At 39.2% G+C, this 16,951-nt stretch overlaps 1 protein-coding gene across 1 annotated transcript; it reads right to left on the bottom strand.

The window, feature by feature from the left end:
- Window positions 1-5,982: 5,982 nt before the first annotated feature.
- si:ch211-106h11.1 (volume-regulated anion channel subunit LRRC8D) lies at window positions 5,983-16,375 on the bottom strand. Its single transcript, XM_038290392.1, has 6 exons — window positions 16,242-16,375; window positions 15,730-16,085; window positions 10,907-11,470; window positions 10,451-10,701; window positions 7,427-7,804; window positions 5,983-7,346 (listed from the first exon to the last, which is right to left on the bottom strand). The coding sequence occupies exons 2-6, from the start codon at window positions 16,066-16,068 to the stop codon at window positions 6,227-6,229; spliced, it is 2,652 nt and encodes an 883-aa protein (XP_038146320.1). The 5' UTR covers window positions 16,069-16,085; window positions 16,242-16,375; the 3' UTR covers window positions 5,983-6,226.
- Between the last annotated feature and the right edge of the window lie 576 nt (window positions 16,376-16,951).

Consider the following 16,951-nt stretch of genomic DNA (forward strand, 5'->3'; position numbering starts at 1 on the left):
AATTATATGGGCAAATGTGATTTAGTATTATGTTGGTTTAAGTTACACAGGTTTTTTTTTTTTTTTTTTTTTTTTTTTTTTTTTTTTTTTTTTTTTTTTGGGGGGGGGGGGGGTGAATCGTTTTCTGTTTTCTTGCTTTACTCCATATCAGTTGGTGGCGGTAATGCACAATTCACAAGTCTGCCAACCGCCATAAAACCCCATAAGAAGAAGAAGAAGCTTGTAAGGGTCAAAAAGATTAATTACAGTAATTCGAACTAGAAACGTTAATGCTTCAGATATAAATATTGTGAAGGGAATTATTTATCCTGGAAAACTGAAAAATTCAAGTAAACGGTTTTCACTTATGATTAAAAAGATTTAAATCTACCTCTATTCCCAATTCTTGTGTTGGCTCGGTTTATATTTAAGCATGAAAAAAGATGTAAGCTAAAATCTTCATAGCAACAGCATACTTAGTGGCATGGCTTTTAGTTTCATGCTTGGTACTTTTTTTTACTCTGATGGATGTTGCATCTTTCTGTAAAAATCAGAATCAGCTTTATTTGTACAAATACAACTAATTTGACCTTGGATTGTGCAATGTTCACTTATACAATTGTATGATAATACAGTAATAATGATTAAACTACAGAATTCAGAGCATATACATACTATAAACATATGGGGCGGATTAAAACAATAAAGCAGTAGGTCAACAAGCATAGAGCAAAGTATGCAGAATTAAATGATCAAATAATAAACAAATAACTGAGTTAACAAAAGCTGAATATAGGTAGAGTTACTGGGCAGTTGCACAAGGGTTCTATCTGCCACAGTGAGTCAAAGTCAGCTGGTCTTTAGACTGATGGCTTGTGGGAAATAGAAAAAACTTTTCCTGAATCAAGCGGTGTTTGCGTACCGAGCCCTACAGCGCCTTCAAGAGGGAAGAAGATTGAAAAGGTTTTGACCTTGGGGAGATGCTCTGTATTGATTTTAAGTGTCTTAACAGATGATTTGTTCTGCAGCCCTGTTATCGTTGACAGACAGTGATAAATGGCTGTTTAGAACTGGATCAGCTGCTGAAACGCTTGGAAGGTTTGTCAAATAATACCTAGTTCAGTAATAAATATAGAAATTCACACGATTTCCAATCAACCAATGTTTTAAATGTAATGTTCTGAACACCAAATGTAATAAAACGGCCTCTTTGAGATGCTGTTCATCCAGACCACCTGCAGTCTCACTTAGGTCTCCTTTTGCAGGCATGGGCGTAGGTTTGCATAGGGACCATAGGGGCATACCAAAATTTTGGACCGACCTTCTTGTCCCTACCAACAATTAAATGTGAATAGCATGTTTATAATTTACAATACAGCTTTGTTGCTGCAGTAGAGGAGTTCTGGATGGAGAATATTGACAGACGAAAACATGTTTAATCTAAAATGGAAAATGTTTATCGATTTTTTTTTACAATTTTGGTATAATTCTTGCTCTATGTTGGTCGCTCTATGAGCTAAAGATGTCTTTTAGAGTCTCGATACTCCATAATGATTAATCGATTACTAAATTTGTTGACATTATTTCAACGATTGATTAATCCAATGAATTGTTTCAGCCCTAAATAAAATACATGAAAATGGTTAAACAGAGTATCTACAGCATAGATGTAGAACTTGTAGAGTGAAGTTAATATATTAAATGCTCAGTGTCAGTTCCTCTTCTAGTTCCAGTGCTCATGTAAATACAATACATTTATTTAGCGTCCCTTGAATCTATTATTTCGCTTTGTTTTAATGATACAAAGAGAAAATTTAAAAGATAAAATGCGGTTTTACCTCTGTTTACCTCTGCACAATACTATATCTTCAAAATAAAAACAAGATAAATCCACATATAACAGACATATTTAGACTATATTCTGTTAAATAGGCACAGATTTACCTACTGTCTTAGTCGCTGGTAATTTCAAATGCAAACCTTTTCAAAGTGGAAAAGAAATCCTAATTCCTCATTCATCAGAGCCAGTTAGAATTCAGTCATTGATAAACAGCATCTAATGTGTGTAGTGCTTATAAAATTTGTATAAATGTAGCAAGAAATTCTGCTTTTCACCCTGATTTTCACGTCAAGCATTAAAAAAACAAGCATGCATATTTTTTATATAGGACCAATGACATCAGACCAACCGTGTCCCTACCAAAGTTGAAATCAAATCTACACCCTTGTTTGCAGGTTAGAGGTATCATGTTACCTCTCAGATCCTCTTCCAAGTTGATCTCAAAGAAGCAAATTTTTGTCTAAATTTGCTGAAAATATTCACTGATGTTTAGAAGGAATTGTTTTACCCCCCTTTACCTGTAAGAAGCAAATATATATTGTAAGTACACTGGGCACGTATATATATAAATTTGCATGTTGCCGCTGAAACTGTTCTACTTAAGGGACACATTGTGTTCCTGCTTTTTTACTAGGGCATGGCACTATTACCTACTAATCTGTGCTGATAAAGATTCTCAGTCATCCAGGTCATAGTCATTACGTAAAAGTTTAAAAAACAGTCCACTGGACTTGGTTTCCTAGGTTTGATGACATTTCACTTTCCCTCCAGGAAGCTTTCTCAATTCAAAAGTCTGGATCTGCAGTGAGTTTGAGTCTTTATATAGACAAGGCCTTGTATTGCTAGGAAACATGCAAATGGTAACCGATAAGTGGGTCATTTGGTTCCATTGTTAGCCTGTAATATCTGAAACCTGTCTATGATTCTGAATGTTGTCGTTAAGTAGGTATTGTTCACAGGCTGAAGAGGGTTGTGATGGGGTGGGGGGTGTGGTGATATCTGGAAGGGATCATGTCTATGATTGAATTGTACGTTTTTGGAAGCTGGAATCTGAGTCCACCACCTCTGTTTAAAGTTTTTTTTTCTCTCTTAACACAGATGGCTTCTTTCACGCCCCTCTCAAACCACCTATTTTCTTTATCTAGAATATGGACATTCTGGTCTTCAAAATAATGTCCTTTGTCCACAAGGTGTAGATGTACTGCGGAGTCTTTTCCAGAGGAGGCCGCTCTTCTGTGTTGGGCCATGCATTTGTGGAGAGGTTGTCTGGTTTCTCCAATTTAAAGTTCAGAGCATTCCTTGCTGCACTGAACAGCATATACCACTCCGCTCATATTCGGTCTGGGGGTTTTATCTTTAGGATGCATTAGGCTCTGTTTAAGGGTTTTGTTTGGCTTGAAATGTGGGATTTTGTGTTTGGAGAAAATCCTTGAGTTTTTCAGACACACCAGCAACATAAGGGTCTGTGATGTCTTTTTGTTTAATTTTCTCACCGCTATCTTCTGTTGCGTGTCTTTTGCAAGGAAATCCAAAAAAGTTCTCAAAAACATGAGCTCTACTGATGCTGTTGATTGTAATAAATCATTATTTAAACCACTGTTACCTCTACCGTCACACAACCTCACAGTTTTGGGTCCAGGAACACAAAACTACTTATTAAAAAAAAAATATTTTTCTGTAAAGTCGAGAGCTTTTTGGTATTTTAGAAACCCAAGCAGATTTTGAAATACAGAGACCAATTTATGACACCATTAATTAAGGTCGAAGTCATATAAATCCCTTTTATTTTCTTATCTCACGTCATGTTTAAAGTTAAACAATCTGTCTTTGCTACGTCTAGATGCTTAAATGCACTGCTCCTGCTATAACAATGGCTGAATCACTAACAGGAAATTGAACATACGTACCTAATAAAGCAGTTAATGAGTATAAAAGTAAACAGTTTGAGCTCTTTGCACAATCAAACCTATGTTATTCATTGCTATTCAATCCATACACTCCTACCTTATATCAAAATAGTATATATTCCTTTTTTAATAGCTGACAATAAATATATCTAAACAATACGATTTACTTAAATGATCAAAATATACACAATTTTTGAGGTAAGTTAGAAAATGACCACTTTAAAAAAAAATCCTTTAAATCTGTTTCATTTTCTCACATCATTGACTTATTGTTTTATTGTTAAAGTAGAAACAAAAACAAAAACAAAAAAAGTCAAAGAAAATTAAGAAGCAGCCAAATTGGTAAGGAGAGTTTATAAATTTATTTGACATATTTTCACTTTACTCATATTTCCCCAGTCTCTTCCATATGATCCTTCTTCTAATCTAATATCTTTATGTTGTGAATTTCTTCTATAATTTTTCTCCATCTATCTTGTGTTGGTATATGTATTTAAAGCCAATATCTAGCATTGTTTGTTTAGGCAGCAGCATAGAAGATTAATTCTTGTTCTTCTTTAAATACCTTTCCTTGTAGATGTGTCACTTGGCTGTTAATTGAATCATGTGTTCCAGGACATTACAGAAAAATATGTTTTATATTTATATTCAGAATGGTTGAATTTTTCTGTAATTCCATAATACCGATCAGCTTTAACTGTCCAATATGGCTGTCCATTGTTCATATATTAACTTGTACCTTTGGGTGTTATTGTCAAATTTGAAGAAGGACGCAATATGTAGAGGCTGGTTTTTGCAGATTTATTGAGGTTATGGGAGCAGATGCATAAATCGAGTGGTAAATAAACAAGGAACACAGGAACGAGAGCAGAGGAAGAGAATGGAAATAACTTAAAATACGATGGATAAAGATAATCTTAAGATAAACAAAATTTGAACTAAGATATAATTTAGAACCAGATTAAACTTAACAGCAAACAGAGAAAGACAAAAATCCCAAACTAAGACCATAAATGTAGCAAACATCCAAACAGAGCAACTAGATAATAAGACTCTAAGCAGGATAAATGGAAACACATAACATAAATCTAAGAGTAACTGAAAACCTAAAGTAAAAACTTGAACAGAATCAAAGATCCAAAGCAGCCATGACTCTAAAGAATCATATTTGTTTCTTCTAAGAAATTTCCTCCATCTATACAAGTTGGTTTGATTAAAGGTATAGTGAAGGGTGTTCTTTTTCCAGGTGGATCATCTAAATAATTGATGCTCCTCCTAATTGTCAATCATTCTGGTGATATGTTAAGGCCGTCCTACGTGCTCTTCCCAATTTACACTTACCAGTGGTGAGTCTGACATAGTGGAAACATTGCAAATCTTCTTTTGCAAAGTAAGCTTGTATGAGTGATGCAAAAAGAAAATTTTAAACAGAGCCTGCAAGAGGATAAATGGGCTTGTGCATGCTCTCACACGCATTTAATAGGAGTTCCTATTGCAGGAATGTGCATGTGCTTTTTTTTTTTTTAAGTGGAGAGGGATATTTTAAAACATTCGTTCGTTCATTGTCTCCCGCTTTATCCGGAACCGGGTCGCGGGGGCAGCAGACTAAGCAGAGACTCCCAGACTTCCCTCTCAGCTGACACCTCCTCCAGCTCTGTTGGGGGAAGCCCTAGGCGCTCCCAGGCCAGCCGAGAGACATAGTCTCTCCAGCGTGTCCTGGGTCGTCCCCTGGGCCTCCTCCCGGTGGGACGTGCCTGGAACACCTCCCGAGGGAGGCGTCCAGGGGGCATCCGAAGAATCCAAGAATTGTATCCGGGATCTCGTTCTTTCGGTCATGATCCAGATTTCATGACCATAGGTGAGGGTAGGAACGTAGACCGACCAGTAAATTGAGAGCTTTGCCTTTTCGCTCAGCTCTCTCTTCAGCACGACAGACCGGTGCAGCGTCCGCATTATTGCAGCAGCCGCACCGATCCGTCTATCGATCTCCCGCTCCATTCTTCCCTCACTCGTGAACAGGACCCCAAGATACTCGAACTCCTCCCCTTGAGGCAAGGACTCTCCTCCAACCTGAATGGGACAAGCCACCTTTTTCCGATCGAGAACCATGGCCTCGGACTTGGAGGAGCTGATTCTCATCCCGGCCGCTTCACACTCGGCTGCGAACCGCCCCAGCGCACGCTGTAGGTCTTGGCAGGAGGGAGTCAGCAGAACTACGTCATCCACAAATAGCAGGGACGAGATCCGGTGGTCCCCAAACCGTTCCTGTTCATATTTTAAAACATTTGAAAATATTTTTTTTTTCCCATCTCATATCATAAAAACGACCAATATTTAAAGCATAATCTGCCTTTTCATTTTTTTAATGCAAGTTTCCATGACTCATTTATCAAAGATGCAAAGAAAAGTTAAAGTGTGCCTCTATTTAACAAGGTGTTGCAAAAAAACTAAAGCTGAGAATGCCTTTGTGAAACTGTGGGACAATTGTCAACTATAAACCTTATATTTGTGATTCTAGAGCTGAAGAGAAGCTCCACTGATTGGGAGAGTATGGGAACGTGTCCGATTTGGGCCGGGAGTAATCCTCGAAGTATACCTCACTGGTAGCATAAGAGCTGCTCAGTAAGTCCCTAACTTGAGAAGGTAAGGAAATAAAGAGCCACCTTTCAACAAGGAGCCCACCGCCACAGAGCCCCAAACAGCAGCCAAGCTCAGCAGGCAACTCCTCCAGATTATTGCCTCGCAAATCCAACCTGGACAGGTGGCTTAAAGCTTTAACTCCCCGGGGCAGCGAAAGGAGAGAGTTGCGAGACACATTTAGGATGCGGAGCTCCAAGCAGCTGCTGAAGAGGTCAGAGGGTAGACTCTCTAACCTGTTCCCACTCAGATCTAGTTCTGTGAGGAGCTCCAAAGCCTTAACCTCAGAGGGCAGCTCGCAAAGCAGGTTACCAGCCAACAGGAGCCGACGAAGTCGATGGAGAGCAAAGAGGGCAGGTGGAAGAGTCTTCAGCTGGTTGTTGCACAGATCCAGAAGCTCTAAGCTTCGAAGGACTCCAACACTAGGAGGCAGCACCAACACACGATTGTAGGCGAGTTTGAGGCAAGAAAGGCGTCGCAAGTGAACCAGGCTGAGAAGTTCCTCTAGGGTTCTCAAATTGTTATGCTGCAAGTCGAGCGTCCGAAGGTTAGTGAGAGCAAGCAGGGCAGAGGGCAAGCGGTCCAGCTGGCAGTCCTGCAGCTGGAGTTCTGTCAGGTCAACCAGTCGCTTCAGGCCTGTCAGCACCAGTAGCCTTGTCCCCTCGTTATGTATCTCTAGTTTGACCAAACTTCCTGCCACCTCACAGAGCTCCGCAGGAACCTTCTGTAACATGCCCTGAATTACAAGAATACGCAGGTGGCGGAGCTGACGTAGGCTGCCCAGAGCCCAGCCACGACCAACGCCACCCTCACTGCTTAAACGGCCGGAAAGATGGAGCTGGTGTAAGTTACGGAGGGAGAGGACCCAGCTGGGGATCTGAGAAGCCTGAGAGAAAGTGATATGAAGAATCTCTAGACGTTCCTGGAGGACCGCAAGTGCACTGGGATCTACAGCCGGGGTACAGTGGTAAAGATGGAGCTCCCTGGGGATGAGAAAAAAATTTAAATAAGGGAATATGAAGAACACATGAATATAACTACAATGCTGATCTGTGCATCTCACCTAAGTGAAGTCATGTTTGCCAGCTGGGAAGTAAATCTGGCATCAGTGATGAGCTCCAGTTTGAGGGCCTGGAGCTGGCTCAGGGTGAAAAGAGCCGGGGGAAGGCGGGGCAGGGCGACGAGCTGCAGGCTGGTACAGCCATCCGCATCCGTACTGGTCATAGCATGTAGCCTTTCTTCCCCCCACTGCCTCTCCAGGCTTTGTTCCAGCAGTCTGCTCTCGCTGACCGGGGACAGAAACACGGACAGACGCTGGACCAGCAGCGGGTCATACTGGTCCACCATGTGCATGAGAAAGGCCAGGTCATTCATCACATCGGGGATGTCGTTCAGGGAGAACAGCTCCTTTGACGATTGGAAGGAATATTTCCGAAGACAGCTGATTAGAGGCATATAGAAAAAACAAAAACATTTGAAATTAAAGGCAAATCTAAAATAGACCAAAAAAACGTCATGAATCAAATACGGTGAAATGTCTTGCAAACAAAATAAATGAGCTCAAATTGCTAAGAAGGATTCAACCAGAGTATTATGAATTCTTTATTACTTAGATGCAACTACAAGATCATGAAGCAGACTCCAGGTTTTCACTGATGTTATACAGTTTACTTCACTTCTACAAGTCCAGGCTTTTGATAGCATGGCAGCTGCTCCACTGGGAAAAATTATGCTATTAAATTTCAATGCAAACAGTGAAGGATTCAACTCTACTGCACTACCTGCTCCTGATAAAACCCAGTCGGTCTCTATTCTGTCTGCAAACCAATGGTTCAGAGACCATTTATCCATAAAAGAACCGTGTTTACAGGGAGCTGAAGCCACATGAAGCGTGTCTGACCATCTATTAGAGGTCTTTACTATCTATATATATATTTTTTATGTCTATATTTTTTTACTTATCTATACAAAATTATAGATAAGCTAAAAAAGCTAAAAAAGACAGCTAAAAGTAAAGGAACCATTTAAGCTCCTTTATTTGAGTAAAAGTAAAAAAGTACAAGTTTCATATTGTAAGAACAAAAGTGAAGTCAAGTTTTTGCTTTAAAATATAAAAAATAATTGTATTTATTTTATTAGCAACAATACTTCTGTGCACAGTCATGAGATTATTTTTTCTCGTTTGTTCCCTGTGTTCCTAGAAAGAACATAAAAGCGTACTCTGTCTGGTTTTGTTCTAAATTTCAGACAGGATAATGTAGATCGAACTGTATAGAAGTCCTGCATAAGCAGTTGAATAATTTTTAAGCTTTGGTTCAAATTGGCCTTAAAGTTAATCCAGAACTTGAAACATATAAAGTATAAACAGATTTACAATCGGATATGAGGGCGGAGGTTAGGGTGGATGTCTTTTGTCTTCGAATCTGTTCCATCATATTTATAGTTTCCCAGCCCTGTCTCTTCATCCAGGTCGCTTTCAATGTCTTTTTATTAACTAACAGATACTATTCGTCCTTTTTTTTGTCCCTGTTAGATTATGTCATCAGAAGTAAAGATTAACTAGTCACATTTACTTAGTTGCATTTACCTGAGTAACAATTCGAAAAAAAAGCTTTTACTAAAGTATTATTCTGGTGAGAGTGTTGCTACTCTTGAGTAAAATTTCTGGTTACTACTCCTACCACTAGTAAATTGAGGTTTTTTACACATACGCATATCTTATCATCATAATCATGCTGCCACAATAAGACAACAGCTTTATATGGCAGCTAAATCCTTCCAAAGGGTTAAAGAACAGCAGCTAATTTATGTGATGCATTTACGGGTGTTTTTAGCGTGGCTCGTTAACAGGTTAATAAATGCATGATCAGATTACTACCAAAAAGTTACGTTTTCATGCTGAGCATAGGCAGGTAGCATTGTACTTAAATACAATAACAGATGTTGAAACAAATAAAAATTAGGAATTTATTTCATCATAATCCTGTCACTTGATATTTAATGGGTGTAGATGCAAATTAAGTTTATTTAGTTGCTTCCTGTGATTGGGACTTGTTCTATTTAACTGTTTTATGTTTTCTGATTAATATTAAAATGTTTATTTATATGTTAAACATTGGCAGGTTTTGTTCCATTTAAACACCAAGTGATTTTCAGCCAACTAAAAATAACAATCCATCCATCCATCCTTCCATCCATCCATCCATCCATCCATCCATCCATCCATCCTGGGTCGCGGTAGGGCCGGTGCCTATCTGTGGCAGCCTATGGGCAAGAGACCAATCTGTTGCAGGGCAATACAGAGACAAACAAAGACACATAACCATGCACACCCACTAACATCTAGGTACAATTAAGAAGAGCCAATTAACTGTGATGTTTTTGGACTGTGGGAGGAAGCCAGAGTACCCATGCAAAAAGACAGCCGAGCTGGGAAATGAACCCAGAAAACAACCAAAATAATTAAGTATAAATCAACGGAACAATATTAAGACAAATGTGTATTTCCGGTAACAGTTAATGGTAAAAGACTTCCTGTTATTTCCCAGGATGAATACCATTATGTTTTTATTTCCTCTATTCCACCATGAGTGAGATGAAATTGGACCATTAATGTTAGAATCTTGTCAATTCTGGAGTCATTTTAGATCCTAACTTGCTGCACACCCCCTAAATTTGGCTTGATGATAAAATTGATTAGATAAATCTGTTTAATTTATTTAGTTGATGGAAAGTAATGTAATTACTTAGTCAGGTAATTGGATCTGGATCAACTAAACTAGATCGTTATAACTGCAACCCGAGTAATATAAATCAAAAAACATTATTGCTAATCAATAATATTAATTAAACTGAGCTGATATGTTAATTCTAACATTGCAGCACTAAGTTATACTTACAAGGCTGGATTTAGTGATATTTACTGTCTTTAGTTCTTATTTACAGTAGGCAACCAGTAAATATAACTTGGTTAAGGAAATTCAAGATTCAATTTTTTAGGGTGTAAAGCGATTAATGAAAATCAGAGTTGACCTTTGGCTGTGTGCATCAATAGCAATGTGTCTGTCTGCTTGATGTGAGTCCAAACCTTTGAAAAATCCAGCCGAGGGTGTGAAAATTAAGGAGATCATAAAGCCCCAGAAGGATTAGGTAGGCAACGAGCAGTTTGTGCAGAAGTGATGAGAGCACATGGACACAATCAAAGGTTGCGTAGCCCACTAGTGTTCCCTCCCCAGGGTGACAAACATGGCTGAAGGAGAGGGAGCTGAGGAATGGGACGGTGTAAGTCATGACCACCGCTGCCATCAGCAGCTTGAATATCGTCTGAGCCAAGTAAACCTGAAAATAAAAGGCAAAACCAGAAGTAAGATTCATTGGGAACATTTATGGTGCATTATAAGCATTTCAATTGATGATTTTTCCCAAATAAACCAATGGATAGAATAGAATAGAAAATCTCTTAATTTTACCACAATTGGGAAATTCTGGTGTTTTACAACAGCAAAAATATTATAGAAAAAGAAGACTTTAGATGTTCCAATACCTTGTAAATGACAGCAGAGCTTTCGCAGTGAGACCGAAATTTCCTGACTCTTTCAAATAGGGCCCTGGCCTGTTCTCCATCACTTTTACCTAGACTCATTACCTGCCCCGGGCGTGGAACCTTCACTGAGGGCATGAAAGAACTGAAGTGGACCTCAGAGCCAAGGGATACAGAAGACATTGTTGAGTTAGAGGAACCGGTGGAAGGAGAAGGAGATGGAGGAGAGACAGATCTCTTTAAAAGAGGGCTTTCTGTGCCGGAGTCTATGCTGGAACGTCCTGCACGGATCGCTGGAATGGAAAAGCAAGCAGAAGTCACTGGGGTACAGCGAGGCCGTCTCTGCAAATCTTGGATGGTTTCATGGCGCGCAGCTTGGGACAGAGCCTGGGATGTCCAGGGAGACTCGCTGCATTTTGCCAAGATGGACAGGAATTGTTCAATGCGAGAAGACGTGTGAGGGAAATGGAGCCAGAAGGAGCCGCTGGCTACCAGCACCAGAGTATGCAGCAACGCCATGTAGGGGAAGAAGCGAGAACACACAGGCAAAGCTTCATGGTAGCACACCTAGACAGACATGCACATAAAACACAAAGATTAATGATTACAACTGTAACCATAATGAGCACACTTTTAAAGAAATCCTGATGCCAATTCATTTCAAACATGCATGGATCCATTTCTGGTATCGAGATTTAAAAAACCAATACAAAGTGAGGTACAGTGAGGTAAAGTGTTTGCTTCAAAATCAAGATAAGGATGTCACAGTCTTGTTTCTGTTATGTTTTCTTTTTCAGTATTCAGTTTAACTTTGCTCCATGTTTTCTAGTTTTATTGGTTTATTTAATTCTTATTTTGTTGTATTTTCTGGTTATATCTCAGTTCTCAGGTTTTTATTTGTTGCCCTCTTGTGTTGGTCTCCTTTTTCCTTCACACCTGCTTCCAATCAGCTCGTTAGTCCTCTCTTTGTTCAGTTATCCATAAATACTCTCCTTGTGCACTTCCTCAGTGCTGGTTCCTCGTCTAACTTCCTCCAACTCCGTCTTACTGTGTCTTTCTCGCTGCGATTGTTTTCCCCTGTAGTCTCCATGGTTTCTGGTTTGTTTGACTTTTTTCATGTTCGATTTGTGGATTCCTGCCTCAGCTGTCTGTTAACCTTTCATTAAATCTACAAGAAACTCAACCTCTACCTCCCTGCCTCTGCATTTGGGTCCTCAAACCACAACCAAATCCTGACAAAGGAAAATGTATACATAACCGAAACTTTCTGTTCTCCACGATACGATATCAAAATAAAAACAGAAGAAAATATTTTTGCATAACATTTCTTCACAAAAGACAAAGTCAAGAACTAAACTAGTAATGTCAACCTCAAACTCCAAAATAGCTGCCAACCATTTGGTCCTATTGTAAGGTTTGTTTTTGTTTCTGTTGATTTGTTTTTTAGTTAATGAGTAGTACACATACAACATTAATATTTCTGTGTAGGGATGTAGATGTGAGGTCTTTGGATTTACAAAAGGATGAGAATTTAATTGTTTTGAACTGGTGTTGCTAACTCTAGGTAGCTTGATCACTCAGCAGCAACAAAGAGCAACTAACAAGGATTTTAGTTTCAGTTCTTTATGGCTCCTGTCACTTTTACATGGTTGGGTTTGCAAAGGATCCCATTTTAAACTCCCAAGGTACATTAAAATTAGTGGGAACATGGGGGACACCTGCCGTAGCCAATAGATGCACCCAGGCTGGGACTGGTAATCTGTTATACCCCGTCCTAATTGCGTGCGAGGGCCGGCCCTTGCTAAATTATACCGGCCCCAACACTCCAGTGTGATAGTAAATAACTCAAGGAGCTCAAGAAGTAATCCAATATTAATTACCTAAATGATGGATGCAGTATATATAGCCCTTCCTTGTCATGCAAGTCCCTTTGACGGTTGGCATATGGGGCAATTTTCTATTTCTTCAAACTGTAAAATCCTTGCAACGAACTAAATTATAATAAAACTAAAATGCTGTCTTTAAACCAAACTACGATGTTCCTCTTATATTTGGTGAATTTATGTTTGAATATTTAGCAAAAAATATGTTGCGGTGCATGATGGGGTTTTGCAATAAAGGCTAATGTTTCCCGTCTTACGTGCATGGTTGCCAGGTTGGGATGTTTCCCAATCTAGCAGTTTAGGATGGCCATCTATGGGTAATTTTGTATTTTTTTTTTCTAGATTCATGGCCTATGAGATCAACTTTGGTTTAAATTGGGCGAGGTTTTGTATATCCAGGCGGTTTGTGAACCCTTTTTGGGCTGAAAAACGTGAGTCGGTGACATCTGGCAACCCTGCTGATGTGGTGAGTGTGGACGTTATGCAGCAGCAGTCGCTGTCGCGTCCGTGTTATTAACCAAAACCAATAAAAACCCACTATAGAAGTCTTGGTGATGGTTGTCGTGTGATGCTTGAAGATAGATTGGTTAATCCACAATATGTATTTGTATTCTTTTTCATATATGCAGGCTCCATAAGTGGGCCGGTGTGGATGGAAAAATGCCAGGGCTGGAAATTGTTCCCAGTCCGAGCCTGGGTGCACCCTTGAATATCATGAGACGGCATAGGGTAAGCTTCTTGCCTATTGTCTGTTTTTGCCATTAGACCCGCGGTTCTCAAAGTGTGTGGCGCGACCCACTGGTGGGGAATTGAGACGTGACAGGTGGGGCGCGCCAAGTTCCGGTGTGTGTGTGTGTGACTATAAATGTAGAATGTGTGAGAGCAAACTGTCCTTATAGCTGTATGTTGCCGCTTTTTAGACCAATCAAACCCACAAAGTAATCATTACTAGCCTACATGCAGTCTAATTAAAAGAACATTAGATATGAGAAAAATTTCACCTGGAACTGAAGTGCCAAAATAATGATTGACGTGACGTCGGCATATTATTTGTAACGGAATAAACTTTCGCGCCCCAGTGTTGCCAACTCAGCGACTTTGTTGCTATATTTTAGACCCCTCCAGCGACTCTTTTTTTAAAAAGCGACAAATCTAGCGACTTTTGGAGACTCTTACGTGAAAGCACGTATCGTTCCTTTTCTTGTCCTCCAGCGGCAGGTGCTGCCGTGGGGCGCCTCCCCCGTCCCAACCCCGTTCTCCCCCGCTATCGCAGGAGTCCCTATCAGCGCTGCAGAGACACAGCATGTTTACCCTCAGCGTCCAGACTGCAAATAAAGCGCACATGCGCCGGGATTGGCGGCGCAGGTTGATCATAAATAACTGAATTTGAAATATTTTATCTTAAATAAATAGGACCAGTTTATTGAAATGACGTCTGACTCCACCCTGAGGCTCAGGTTTAATGCTCAGACTAATAGTGAATTCTGGTTTGGAGTGGAGAGGGAGTTTCCACTCATCGGGCAGAGAGCTGTGTGCATTCTTCTTCCCTTTGCCACATCATATCTCTGTGAGATGGGCTTTTCAACTGTTGCTTCACTGAAAACAAAATACAGATCTCAGCTGAACATTGAGCATGACTTGAGAGTGGCAGTATCAAGCCTGCAACCCCGTTTTGAGAAACTGTGCAATGCAAAACAGGCTCATTGCAGCCACTAATGCAGGGATAAATAGACCTGTATTGCCAGATGGATTTCACTTCTTTTCTTTTATTAACAGATTGCAGAGTGGCACTTTAATTTTTTCTATCTTTGAGCTTGATACAAATTTTGACACAGCTGCATTTTTATTTTCTTTATTTTTGAGCTTGCTGTTATTTGATGTAGATAGTTTGTATTTAGATACTACTTGTTACTTCAATAAAATTGGAAAATTTTAAGATTGTTGCATATTTCATTAGCATTGTGTTGGGGCGATGGGGACAGGCGGGGCTTGAAAATTCCCCCTTGTCCAAAGTGGGGAATGACAGAAAAAGTTTGAGAACCACTGCATTAGACCAAGATGGGTTAGATATAAAGCAATGCGAAATATAAAATAAAGTTAAGAAGGATTAAACTATTACTTCTAAACAGATAAGATTTGCTAGATATGAGCTGTTCTAGGCAAGAGCCCGACATATTTTACCCTACTGACACTTTTCTGAGATGAGAACAGTATTGTCTCGAGATGCAGGATTTCCTGAAAAGTAGCCAATCACAGGTAGTCTAGTTTCTCACGATGGTTCCACCCTCAAAGGGACAAAATCTGACCTGACCGCACGTTACAGATGGGTGACACCCTGAAAATACATAAAGTTTATTTCAAAAAATTATATATTTATTTTTGAAATAAATAAATAAATGTATTTTTTATTCTTTTTTTTTTCATTTTTTCAAATGTAATTTTGATTATATTATTGGACATTTAATTATTTATTATATTTATAATTTAATTGTATATATATATATATATATATATATATATATATATATATATATATATATATATATATATATATATATATATATATATATATATATATATACATATAGATATAAATTGAATAATGTATTTGATGTATATAAATAAATGCTACTCCTGCTTATTTCATGGCGCATTCACATTCATTTATTACATGATGTATTTTGGACCTCCATTCACTTCAGAGATCCCATTAAAAGGATTGTGAACATTATTAGGCCCGAGCAGCAAAGCGCTGCGAAGGCCTATTGTAATTTTAATTGGATCCCGACCCACCCATTAGGAACCCTGAATTACATTTTTTGAAGATTTAAGGTAAAAATCTCTACAAACTGCCTAAATGTAGCAAAATTCAATAAATGTAGCATCTGAAAACCATTTTAGACCATATTACACTTGTAGTGATCCAAAGGCAAAGGACAATACCTGGCTAACATAAATATATTGCTGGTAGACGAGATGTGTGCGTCGTCCCTGAGCAGGAGAGTTGATATTTGGGCTGACGATGTTAGAAACCTGTTGAGTGGTGAAGCCTGCATCGCTGCCAGCTGATGGACTCTGGTGAACACTGGTGCTTGCATTGAGAGAGAGCTCAGAAGGAATGCATACAACTCTGTCCCTTGAAAGCTGCACAGTGCAAGCCAGGACGGATACCATCAGCATCAGGACCACCAGATAGTCCATGAAGACCTCCCACCAGGGCTTCAGCAGTTTACATGTGTTCTGGTGTTGATCCAGGGGTGCTAGTTCCGACAGGGAGAACATGGTCCAGCTTACGATATCTGTAAAAAATGTATTTAAAGCACATATTCAACTAGTAAATGTGACTAAAAACTGTTGAAATTGTCTTCAAAGCAGAAGTGTGACATCTTGCATTTAATAATTCTGAAAAAAAACCAATAAATCTAAGAAGCACAACTTCTTTTTTTTTTGCCTACCTGATTGAAAACTTGTTCCACCAACTTTTCTCCCGTTTTTCCACCACTTTAATCAGAGTTCAGGCTGGTGAGTTCTGGTTCTGTGGGGAAAACAAACTCCTCCTCAGCTGGACGAACACATAGCTTTTGAAGCGTTGCCATGGCTACTGAGAATATGCTGCTGAGAATCCCAATTCAATCCTGGGACCTTATGGCCTGCTGAAGCTCTGCCTACAGCCTTTAACTCCTTGGAAACTAAACTACACAGAAGACTCCTATTCACAATATATTAAAGAATGTTTTGTTTTTAAAAAAGTTTGACATTTTCGCTCCACAGAAATGTCTCCGATGTTGCAAAAACGGAACTTCTGTGCTCATTTACAATGAATGTGACATTTTATGTTTGTGTTTATGGAAACAGCACTGCGCCTTTTCTATACAAAACTTACTCAATAAGTGTAAACAAGAGTTACAAGACGCAGTTCTATTGATACAAACCTGATTAAGCCTGGAGTAGTTTGAAAAAGTTGTTTTAAATAGAGTATTGACTTAATTGTTTTAAATCACTTGTAAAATCCATATCTATCAGGGGAAGGTGCTGCAGCCTTTTAAAAATAAAAAATGTCAGGAATAAGGAATCAACTCTGTTCTCGACCAATTTTTATAATTTGAGACCCTAAAGATGCTATGTTTACTCCAGGATGGGACTTTTCATCTTCCAAGAGATTTTA

The sequence above is a fragment of the Cyprinodon tularosa genome, unplaced genomic scaffold (genome assembly GCF_016077235.1).
Source record: "Cyprinodon tularosa strain WSP-4 unplaced genomic scaffold, ASM1607723v1 ctg280, whole genome shotgun sequence".
NCBI classification, from domain to species: Eukaryota; Metazoa; Chordata; class Actinopteri; order Cyprinodontiformes; family Cyprinodontidae; genus Cyprinodon; species Cyprinodon tularosa.